Source organism: Pan troglodytes, chromosome 2 (assembly GCF_028858775.2).
Source record: "Pan troglodytes isolate AG18354 chromosome 2, NHGRI_mPanTro3-v2.0_pri, whole genome shotgun sequence".
NCBI classification, from domain to species: domain Eukaryota; kingdom Metazoa; phylum Chordata; class Mammalia; order Primates; family Hominidae; genus Pan; species Pan troglodytes.
In genome coordinates this window covers 11,489,310-11,501,923 of record NC_086015.1, presented here as the reverse complement: position 1 = coordinate 11,501,923, position 12,614 = coordinate 11,489,310, and the positions used below count along the sequence as shown (strand labels likewise).

Here is a 12,614-nt window from a genome sequence, read left to right as displayed (position 1 = left end):
AAGGATTTCCTAGGGCACAAACAATATGACCTAGATCTAGTTTTTCTTTTCAAGTTTTGAGTTCTCTTCCCTGAAGCTCCTACATGGTGGCCTCAAAATGACTCCCTAGGAAGCAACCGCCTCCAAGAAGAGCATGTTGATGTCTCAGATTGGCCAGCAGACATCCAGTGATGTCTTGATTAGGGAGACGTAGTACGGGTACCCATCCCTATCACTATGGCCACAGTGATTGGCTTAAACTGAATTAGTTGACTTTCCTGGACTTGGGAAACACCCATGGCAAACCACATCGCTAAAAAGAGAAACTTGGCGCCCGGCGTGGTGGCTCACACCTGTAATCCCAGCGCTTTGGGAGGCTGAGGCGGACTGATTACAAGGTCAGCAGATCAAGACCATCCTGGCTAACACAGTGAAACCCCATCTCTACTAAAAATACAAAAAATTAGCTGGGTGTGGTGGCACGTGCCTGTAGTCCCAGATACTCAGGAGGCTGAGGCAGGAGAATCGTTTGAACCTGGGAGGTGGAGGTTGCAGTGAGCCAAGATCGCGCCACTGCACTCCAGCCCGGGCGACAGAGCGACTCCGTCTCAAAAAACAAGAAAGAGAAACTTGAGTGCCCTTCTCAGAAGGAGGAAGAGGGACTAATGGCTGCAGATAACGTCCATCATTTTAAAAAGTACAGGTTCATTATACATGATTTTATATATTAACAAAAAAATTACAAATGCCTGCTGTGTGCTAGGTACCCTGTTTACAGGCATCCAAGCAATGACTAAAACATGGATTCTACCTTCAAGGAGGTTTTAGTCTCTAGGTGTGAAGTGTAAGTTTTAACAGAGAAAACAAATCACCAGAAAAACTCAAGAAACCCCATATACCTCAGAAGATCAGAAAGTTGGTCTATCCTAACCAATGGCAGAAAATTGAGGTTTGTAGAACTTCAGTTATCCAGAAAAGAGGAAATAATATTCATTCAGTCTTCTATTTAAGATAATATGCAGTTCACTGTAGGAAGCTGCTATTAAGAATAGTTCCTTTCTAAAAATGCTTTAATTGACATTTTGGCATATTAGAGAATTTTGGTTATCTGGAAAATTAACATTTTTAACATTTCTGAACTTCCTAATTTCAGATAAAAGATGACAAAGTAAGCATCATGGTTTCTATCACACATAATATATTTTACTTACAACATCGATTTAGAATTTTTTAAGCATCCACATTCCATTTCTTGCCTTTTTCAGAAATATACTCCTACCCTAATTTTTAAATATTACTGCATTATTTATTCTAAAGCAATTTTTTTCCACTTCCTCTTGGGAACTACTACTTAACCTTCAAAAGATCCAGTTCGAATATAACTTTGTGGTGGGTGTCTCTAAACCAGTGCCTGTCTGTAGCCCTAAAATGCCATATATCTACTACAGAGCCCTTACCCTACCTAGACTGTGAACTTGGGGTGCATGGATCTGCCTCTTATTTATTCTAATATCTCCATGAGCTATCACCTCTCCTGACACACTGCACATAGACAATCATGTTTGTTGCATTGTCCCTTCTTCTCTCCCCCAGGAAGAGTATTTCATAAAGTTTCTTGGTAGAATAGAAACCTAAGAAATTAAATTAGGGTTGTTTCTGTAGAGGTTACAATCAGAAGAGTGAATGGTTTGTTGGTTATGATTCCCTTCCACAGAATTCTTGTTCAGCAGAAATATCCTGGTAGCTAACCATGCAGTCATCTCTTGGGCCACAGAGGAGACAGCGTGTAGTGAGGGTACATGAGACATTTTACCGCAGACAGCACACTGCTAAGCACTTAATTCCAGAAATTGCACAGGGAACAGCAGAGCAGTCTGATCTACAGAGCTGGGATTCTAAGAACCTAAAACTCTGATTTCTTGGCTCAGAAATTCATTTGCAATTACTGACCACAGAGAAAGCCGCCCTTGAAAATTTCATTTGCTTGAGATGATGTAACTGAGAATTGAAAAAGTACCCATGAATCTTTGTAAGGAGACATACACTTCTTACTTGAAATACTTTATTTTGTTCCATTGACTAGAGGAAAGCAAACCTACAAAACCGTTTGCCCAAATTCCACTCTCACAGAACATTTAATAGAATAATTACAGCAAAAGGAGCTTCAAGGGCAGGATGATGTTGGAGAGAAACCAATCATTGGATAGGGCAACTGGGCTGTGGCTCTGGGAACCCAGGTGAGAGGGGTAGGGTGCCTCTGAGTACTCTACTTAACTTTTATTTTCTTTTTTAATCCCCCTGAACACAATTCAAATTAAATCTCACAATAAAAGGTGTCAACAGGGTGACATCCTACCAAGTCCCGTTATCTCAGTAGCCACACTAATTGAATTAAACCCAGCCTCTTTTCCCCCTACAAATGACTCCCTTCATGGTTGTCATTCACTCTTTTAGGTCCCATGCAATACCAAGTATAAACTGCTGCATCCACCTGAGCGTGCCTGTTTTTCCTAACACATCACTCTTAGCATGACAAAGTAGAATAAAGAATGCTCCCACTTAGTTCCAAGCCAAGAACAAACCCCTGATTTAGCTAGCATAAACTCAAACAAAAATCAAAAGTATATGGTTAGCCCAATTCTCTGGACAAATTAAACAGAATATTTTAAACTGAGTGCTATTTGCAGTAGACGGAATGGAATTGTGTCATTTTCTTTTCTGAGACAGAGTCTCGCACTCTCGCCAGGGCTGGAGTGCAGTGGCATGATCTCGGCTCACTGCAACCTCCGCCCCCTGGGTTCAAGTGATTATCCTGTCTCAGCCTCCCAAGTAGTTGGGATTACAGGTGTGCGCCACCATGCTCAGTTAATTTTTTTTTTTTTTTTGAGACAGAGTCTTGCTCTGTCACCCAGGCTGGAGTGCAGTGGCACAATCTTGGCTCACTGTAAGCTCCACCTCCTGGGTTCACGCCATTCTCCTGCCTCAGCCTCCCGAGTAGCTGGGACTACAGGTGCCCGCCACCATGCCCGGCTAATTTTTTTGTATTTTTAGAGATGGGGTTTCACAGTGTTAGCCAGGATGCTCTTGATCTCCTGACCTCGTGATCTGCCCACCTCAGCCTCCCAAAGTGCTGGGATTACAGGCATGAGCCACTGCACCTGGCTGGAATTGTGTCATTTTCTAGGAGGTTTTCAAGGCCTTGGGTTCTCTGCTCTTTTCTTATCTCTCTTTGTAATGAATTTAAAGACCATTTATAGGTTGTTTACATTGTTTTATAATTATGATTCACAACTGTTGTCTGAGCTTCAGACCTATACCCATTTCATTTTGGTTGTAGTATATTTAAGAAGTCTCACATATATCATAATCCCAATTGGGATTCTTGATTTTCTCCCTTCTACTCCCAGCAGCCTCCCTCATCTCATGTGTTGCCATCATCCACACAGTGCCTCACGTTACATATGTATCCCATTCATTTGGCTTCATCTTCACTATCACACATGTCCCTGAGCCAGTGGTTCTCAAAGTGTCATCAACATTGCCCAATGACTTCTGATAAAAAGCAAATATTGAGGCTTCCCGCACCTCTAGTTCTTCCGAATCAGGTTATCTGAGAGCAGGGGCCGGTAATATGTGCTGTTACAAGCCCTCCAGATGGCTCTGAGGCACACTGAAGTTTGAGAACTACCTCACTTAGCTCCCCTATTCTAGCTAGACACCTGCAAAAGAATCATAATTGGTCTTTCTGCTGCTACTTTTGCCCCCTCCATTATCTTCCCAGCAGCCAAAGTAATTTTATTCCTAAATCTGATGCAGCCACTCCCTTACTTCCTTGCTTACTACTTCTTAGTGGCTTTTAAATGCACTCAGAATAAAATGTTTAAAATGTATCATGACATACAAGGGGTTGCATGAGTATGGCTCTTACCTATTGCTCCAACATCTCCTCTTACCCTTCCTCTCATTTCCCTTGCTGATTAAATCATCATCACATCAGCCATCTGACCTGCTGGTCACTCTAGTTTTCACTTTGCTGGCTTCTCCTGTAGTAGGTCCTTCCTTTTCTACCTCCATTACCCTCTCTACCACCTTTTCCATTATCACACCTCAGAATTTCCATGTACATATCTGTTTGCTGAGTACCATGTAACTCCATCCTAGATGCTGAATTGTGAAAGAACAGGGACCACATTTGTTTCACCTCCACTGTGTACCTACACATTGACTCTTGCAGTGCTTCTAACTTGATAGGTATTTAAAACCAAAACCAAACAAACAACAAAAACTTGTTGAATAGCTAAACAAATGCAGTTCTTACAAAGGATAAAATACAAACCAAACAAACAAAAATAAAATCAGTGTTAATGTTTGTTCTTAAAACAGTGTGCTTAAGAACCCCCATGTAAGATCCCATCTGAAGTTGGTGAATGCTACTTGGGAACTCTTACGGATATTGGACAAATTAGATGTGCCAGAAATTTAACAAGAGTGCAGGGTTTATGCTGGAAAAGATTGATGAACCTATTTAATCCACTGGGTCTTACAATAAGCCCTGAGCACTTCACCTATGTACCATAGACCTTGATTCTCTACCTTTATTTGAGGCTGACCCATCTTCATATCACATGGCAGCACCCAGTAAAAACACACTTTGAGTGTGTCATCCAGGTTATACTGCTTTGATTCTGCTTTTGATTACTACCCCCCCTTCTTGAGTTTACCTTTTAGGTTTTTGTTTGTGTTGTTTTTATTTTCTCCTTTTACTTGCAAGTTTAGTGTGCCTTGGATTCAGAATAATCTTAGCTTCTTTTTTGATCTTGGCCGTTTGCATTTATATAAGCCGTGGATGGTACCTGTTGATTCCAACCATTCCCAGATGCCAGAGCATAATCTTTTGGACCCAATTTTAGTGCCAGTTCATGTGTATGGTGCACCTCACAATGGGGAGAACTGGACAGGTGCAAGCAGACCTAGGCTAAGGCTCTGTGCAAATGAGGTAACTGGCCTGTAGTGGCTTCACAGCTCCCTATGTGAATAACCCTTTCTTCACAGAAACCATGACATAACCTTCCACTTCCCAAGAAATGGATTTGCTTCCCACACCCAAGAAGCCTTGTTCTCAATAATTCCAAAAGTGCCTCCTAAGGTATAGATTAATAAAGGCTAATGGCATAATTTGTTGCTTTACAAAGGACATTAAAGGATTTTTCTAGGAGAGAGACTGTGATGGTTAATCTTATATTCTACTTTGCCATGCAGTGCCCTGATAGTTGGTCGAATATTCTAGGTGTGTCTGTGAGGTTTCTGGATTAGATGAACATTTGAATCAGTGGGTGAGTAAAGTAAATTGCCCTCCCCAATGTGGATGAGTCTTACCCAATTATTTCAAGGCCTAAATAGAACAAAAAGGCTAAGAGAGAATTTTTGGATTGTTTTGGAGCTGGGACATTGGCTGATGGATTTGACATAATCTTGTGAAGGGAAGTGGCTGCTTACTTAGGTCACATTTTACAGAAAGTGGGAGAGGTTACAGAAATGGAAGCATCGCAATTACTCAGATAATCCCATTACAAATCTCACATAAATACACTCAAATGTCTCAAAATAATAATAAAAATATCAGTACCATCAAATAAAGAAGAAAAAGGAAGGAAGGAATGGGGGGAGGCAGAAGAAATAAAACGTTTAACCAAGAGAAGGATCTTGTGAAACTGCTAAGTAGTAACCTGTTTGCTAAGTAACCCCAGTCTCAGATTAAATGAGATAATTCGCACAGGTGATTAATATAATGCACAAAACTCAATGCACATTTCCCATCATCGTCATCACCATCATTATTATTGGATATCAGTTCCTGCTGATGCCCACAACAAATTGCATGCTCACTTGTATATGCACACAAACATTAAACAAGAAACATTTGTATAACTGAGCAAATTAAAAGTCTGTTCATTCGTCTCAACAAGGGAAGAAGGGAAGCAAGCAGAACTCACGCTGAGCTGAAGTTCGTCTGTCCACTGCCCGACCAGACGGTAACCCGGGTTGCTGGTGTTTGTGGTCTGGTACTGAAAGATGTCATAACGCCCAGGTGCATCCCCGTTCTTGTTAAACATCACTGGAGTGCCAGCACTACCTAAGGAAGACAGAAAAAATGAAAGATTCTAAAGTTAAACAAGATTCCTTATATCTCTTGTACTATGGGTGACAGGCTAGAGACTTACCGAGGAGCAAGGTAGTTAGTAGATATCCCCTTTAATAGGTCCCCCCAAAATGGCCCCTGCAATTCATAGGCAAGTTGTCACTATGGCCTATGAATTTTAATTATAGAAGGTGGAAGACTACTTCCCCTTTTGAATAGTTTCACTGTTTCTCAATATTTCTTAAAATTTTATTCTAGTATTTTCCCCTTTCTGAGGAATAAAACCTATATGCATTATTTTTAAGAGACAGCCTTAAGTTTTATTATGCTCCTGATGATGATGATTTTAACTATTATTTTAGTTTCCATCTAACACTAAATTTTGGTCAGTAAAGAACAATTTCAAAAACAACAAATTAATGTTAAAAGAGAAATGCAATTTAGAAAACAAGAAGTAAATAAGAAAAATGTATTTAAATGTACTTTTCTACTCATTGTATTTAAAATGTTTTTGCTGGTTATTTCTAATTTATATCATAAGCAGGTAAAATGTTTAGCAGTGTGTTTGTCAGGTATTCAGTAAATATTGGTTTCTTTCTCAATCTCTCATTTGGATCTTCCTAAAATGTCTATCTTAAGACACAACCAATTATTCTGGCAGAATTAGACTTTGGAGTTAATTTTAAAGAACGAATATATTTATTAAGCGTATATACCTATATCTATATCTGTATCTATCTGTCCATACTTAATATATAACTGTGTATGGTTGGATGAGTAAAGAATCCTTAATATTAACCACATAGAACAACTGGAAAACTATGTACAAATAATGCAAGACGTGAGTTTTTGTTAGTTTCAGCAATAGTTACAAACGAATCACAAAACATTCAGTAACTGAGTTGTGTTTATTTCATGATCCTCTGGATCTAGGAAAAAATACCACTGGCCACATGATAATACGATATATGACTGCTATCTGTCTATAGGCTAATACTGGACCAATATTCCCAGCGGAAAACAATGCTCTATTTCATGCCATTTACAAACTCAAATGGTGCTTTGGCCACACACAGATTCAGCCATTGACCCAAATTGATGGCACCAAAGCAATGCTGCTCTGAGAATATCAGTACCCTCTCCCAATGTGAGCCCCAGTTTGCTGTTTGGAAAATAAAAAAAAAAATGTTTATAGTGACAGAGAAATTAAAATTAGATATCAGTTAGAAGAGGGCAACTTTGGTGCAACGAAAAATACATTTGTCTGGGGAGCTGAAAGCATTGTTAAGTCTGGTTTTGAGGTATAAGCAAATAAAACAATGATAAAAATAAAAACCATAAAAAATCATTACCATCTATTGAACACATATTTTAGTGTCATTCTTGTGTTGAGTTAGTTGTTTGTGTGGGGACGTTCTCAACATCATGGCTGCTTCCTCAAGGTTTGGCATCTTTTTTTTTTTTTTTTTTTTTTTTACTATTTTAAGCATACTTTTCCCTGTCTGGTTAAGATGCTGTCATAACTCTCATTTGAATATGAATATTCAAATTGCCTCGGTATCCATCTCATCCTGTCTCTGTCTTGTCACCCTTGATCTACGTATTTGAAGGCAGTCTTCATCCATTTCCTGTTTTTGGGTTCTAGACAAACAAGGCTGTATAACCTGAACCACTTGAGTGGCTTACTCTGCTCCCGGAACTACCAAGAACGGGCTTACTGAGTTCCCTTGCTTATACTCACACACTCTTCAAGTTAACAAATCCAACTCTGTCACAGGAAACATATCTAGGTAATGCCCTGATACGGTTTGGCTGTTTCCCCACTCAAATCTCATCTTGAATTGTAGCTCCCATAATTCCTATGTGTTGTGGGAGGGACCCAGTGGGACATAATTGAATCATGCGGGCAGTTTCCCCCATACTGTTCTTGTGGTAGTGAATGAGTCTCACCAGATCTGATGTCTTTAAAAGGGGTTTCCCCTTTCACTTGGCTCTCATTCTCTTTTGCCCGCCACCATGTAAAGACGTGCCTTTTGTCTTCCACCCTAATTGTGAGGCTTCCCCAGCCTCATGGAACTGTGAGTCCATTAAACCCCCTTTTCTTTATAAATTACCCAGTATTGGGCAAGTCTTTATCAGCAGTGCAGCAGTGTGAAAATGGATTAATACATGCCCTGAACCCCAATAAAGGCTTTGGCACACTGGCTCCTTCCTCCCTCTCTGCTCCCCACCTGCTGGTTAAGTGTTCATACCTAACTGGTATCTAATTTAAATTTCTCCATCACTATAAACATTTTTTTTATTTTCCAAACAGCAAGCTGGAGCTCTGGGAGTGGACACCGATCTCCTATGAGCAACACTGCTTTGGTCCCGCCAATTCGAGTCAACAGCTGAATCTGTGTGTGGCCAAAGCACCATTTCAATTTGTTTTTTTCTGTCTTTTACCTAGACACTACCCCCATAGACCACAAAGGCACCCACTTTATCATAATAGGGATCTCTTAAGCCTGCTGTGTGTAAGAATCAACACAAGTCTTTCCAGTATAGGAAGAAAATAACGACAACAAAAAACATCAATAACAACAAAAGATTTTTAATATTGGCTTTCTGATTTCAACAAGTCTTGCGAGCATATAAGAAGAAGAAATAAAATCTGGATTTCACATGTTATTAGCAAAGAAATGAGAATCCTGTCAGTTTGCATGAAGACATTATTATTCAGATACTCACCTTTTTCTTTCACATTGGATACTAGCATTCATGTGCTTTACTGTAATTCTATAGCTTCTATTCATTAAACAACGTGATTTGAGATTTTCATAGTCTTTGAGAGGAGAAAGGAAGAATATTGGAGGCCTGGGGCTCCAGAGGAACTCAAGTGCACCAGCTACATATTCATCAGAATGGGCCCCATCACCTAATCTTTTTCCCTTCTTGCAATCTTAGTTAGAAGAAACGGTCTTGTCATGCCCTTTCCATTCTCATTAAAGTTCCGGTTTTAAAAAAATTAAGGCAGAAGAGCTGCATACTTTATCTAAGTGATGACTTGTAATAGCACACTGTGTGGGTTTGGCCTTTTTGATGGATTCTCTAATGCAGCTGTCTTATTATTTCCAGTTTTTAATCCCCACATCTCCTTTTTAACAGCATCCATGAACTTCTTAAAACAGAATAAGCAGCATTGTGTTCAATGAACTCTATATTTTAAAAAAGTCCAGAGGAGATAAAGAATTCACCAAAGGGGAAATGATTCCCCACAGAGATGCCCACAAGGCATTAGAGCCAAGATGCAGGTAAACTAGGGCAAAAGAAATAGGGCCACCTGACAAGATGGGTAACAGACAGTAAAGGACAGATAACAGATTGTACTGAAGCCTGAAATCTCCCCTACTGGATGAGAGTATCTGAGTTTCTTTCTTCTTGGACAGAGAAGGAATAGAGATTCAGATAGCCCAGATAATAAACCAGTCTTCTGCATCAACGTATTTACTAGACACATTTTCTGTTCTCATTTTACCACGCCATGCACAGATTCCAGGAACGTTGCATTTGTTCGGGTTCCTGATATCTCTTTCTGCCCAAGAAACCACTCTGAATATTAGTACTCAAAACAGTGACAACATATATTTTGTAATTTGGTCAGAGCTCTGTGGGGACAGCAGCTCTCTGGTCCACTCATGTCAGCTGGGGCAATTTGAGGCTCTCATGTCTGACAGTTGATATTGGCTAACCGGTGGGATACTCAACTGGGGTTGTAGCCAGAATATGTGGCTACATGTGGCCCATCAGTGGGGCATCTAGGCTTCTTCCCAGCATGGTAGCCATGCTTATAGTCCAAATGTTCTAACAAAACTAGACAAAAACATTTTGCCTTAGAAGTCACAGTGCTACTTCCAAATTAGTCACAGGCTCACTCAAAGGGAGGAAAAATAAATCTCACCTCTTGATGAAGGAAAGCTAACATCATATTGCAAAAAAAGCATGTGAGATCTGCCATCTCTACAAAATATAACCTACTCCAATTTGTTTTCTAGAAACTAGTAAATTGAAGTACAGACATGCTTCAGATGAAATCCTTCTTTCTATAGCTATTATTTGAGATTTTACAATCAAGACACCAAATTTGTTAAATTTATATTTGACGGGCCAACATAAAGATAACTAAAATGAATTTAGGCTTGGGACTGTGCACTGATTTGGGATGCAGGAAAAATATCTAGGTATGATAAAAACTAAATTACCCATTTCTTTCCTCAATGCATAAGAGGAGGCTAAATACTTGATGAAACTGTATCAATGCCTTTAGGGTACGATATTATCATTTCTTAAATTGCTACTTTGGCAAATGTGAAGACCAGAATTATTAAATTATACTCTGCTATCTGGAACAGAACTCCTACCTATACAGCAAATTTTGTACTAATGTAGCAGTGAAACATAATCTCAAGCTTATTGAGACAAAGAAAAATCAATATCCTCCTAAAACATGTGATATAAAGTTTAAATTTTTCACAACGGATTGGAAAAAGACTTGAGTTCTAGATCTGTCTCTGTCCTTTGCTAGCTATGGAGTCTTGGACAAATATTTTCTTTTCTCTAGGATTTGATTTTTTAACCGAAAGTCAGAAAATTGAATGAGTAAAACATGTCAAGTTTTTTTCCCCTCTAACCTTTGCTCCCGTAAAGTGACATAGGACCCACTGATTAAATTTAGCACAGCTTCTTTGCTTTACAAAACTTTTGAGCACTGTCATCCATGAATACTGCAGTGTCTTGGGAGCCAGAAGTCTCTTAGCTGTCATATGGAAGAAAAATATATCCTCAGAGAAAGAAGATTTTGTTGACCATAGAGTGTGATGACAATGATGACAAAAAAAAAGAGAGAGAGAGAAAATTAGCCCTTCCTGAAATTCCCATGCAACCTCAGATCTAAGAGGAGGCAGCAGGAATGATGCAGGAAGCCCTTCCTCTCAGCAACTTGAAGAATAACATTCCAGGAAGCAGACTGTGGACTTAGTTGTCCTGTGTCTCAAGTATAACATCATCGCTACCTAGCTGTATGGATTTGAATATCGTAATTCTTAAATTCCCCATGAATCAGTTTCCTTATCTGTTAAAAAAAAAAAAGGAAAAAAAAATAGAATCCTAAACCATTATGAGGTTTTAAAGATAAAATAAGCCAATGCATAAAATGTTTAGCAGTTTCTGGCACACAATAACCACTTAATAAACATAAGCCCTATGAATAGCTCAGTTATTTTGGCTTGTCAACAGACAAGACCATCTAGACAAAATGGTCTATAATCATTCTCTAAAAGAAGAATCAGGGAAGAACCATCAAGAAAACTCACCTAACAAATTTTATTTTTGTCGCTAGTGTAAGAATGTTCATACATATCCATGAACCAGAATAAAAATCCAGAAACTGACCTTAGCAAATGAAATATGATGCTTGAAAAAAATAAAATTTATATTGTTTGACTCTGGGAAAATTGGTTATACAAATATTAGGAAATTCTGCAACATCAAGAAAAAAATACAGAACGAACATAACTTGTAGTTGACCTTCTTTCTCTCCGTCAAAACTAGGAAACTATTGATCCCCATATTGAATGTGGTTCCTCTTCATTCAGATACTAGGTAACTCCTGAAAGATTGATACAATGTTGTGCGTTTTAAATGAGTTGTTATTAAGAGAAAAAAGTAAAGAGTTTTTTTTAAATCATACTATATCTAAACCAGTAAGTTAACACTGATAGAATGCTACTAAAATTAATCTGTAAATGTTATTAAAATTCCTCCACCTTCCCATTAGTGTTTTTTCTAGCATAAGATTAATCAATATTTCCACATTACATTTGATAGTAGTACTTCCTTGGTCTCTTTGAGTCAGAAACAGTTCCTTTATCTATTATTCTCATGACCTGGACACTTTTGGAAAGTACTTGCCAGTGATTTTATAGAACATCTTTTAATTTGGATTTGTTTGATGTTTCCTTAAAATTAGATTTAAGGTAGGCTTTTTGGCAGTAAAACCTCAGAAGCGATGCTGTAAGCATGCCGGTGTATCATACCAAAAGGCACTCAATGTTCATAAGTCTCATAAGTGATGATGTCCACCTTGATTACCTCTTTTACATGCTATCTCCCAGTTTTCTCCACCACAGAGCTACTATTTTCTTTTTGGTTATTCATATGTATCTTGGTGAAAGGTACTTTGAGGGCTATGCAAATATCTTGTTTCTCATCATACTGTAACCCAATACTTTTAGCATCCCATGATTCTTGCCTAAAAAATTACTACTTAGGTCTTTACAAAAGGGCGACTTTGTATTTCCATCTTAACTTTATTCCATCATGCTGCCTATTCTCTTGTATTTGTTTAATTAGTTCAAGTGTTTATTGATATCATTATGGACTCATGGTTATTTATTTTATGAGTTATAATCCACTGGGGTCCCAGAGTTGGCCAATGGGATCTCTTCCAATTTGGTTT

General features: G+C 38.7%; 1 protein-coding gene across 6 annotated transcripts in view; it reads right to left on the bottom strand.

Annotated features, from left to right (window-relative positions):
* The window catches only part of GRM7 (glutamate metabotropic receptor 7), an 882,926-nt gene that overhangs the window by 273,861 nt on the left and 596,451 nt on the right, over window positions 1-12,614 (bottom strand). For all 6 annotated transcript variants that reach the window (XM_003309593.5, XM_516252.7, XM_063806588.1 and 3 more), the window contains one exon: window positions 5,973-6,112. In XM_003309593.5, the coding sequence (XP_003309641.1) occupies window positions 5,973-6,112 (140 nt within the window). The remainder of the gene's footprint in view (window positions 1-5,972; window positions 6,113-12,614) is intronic.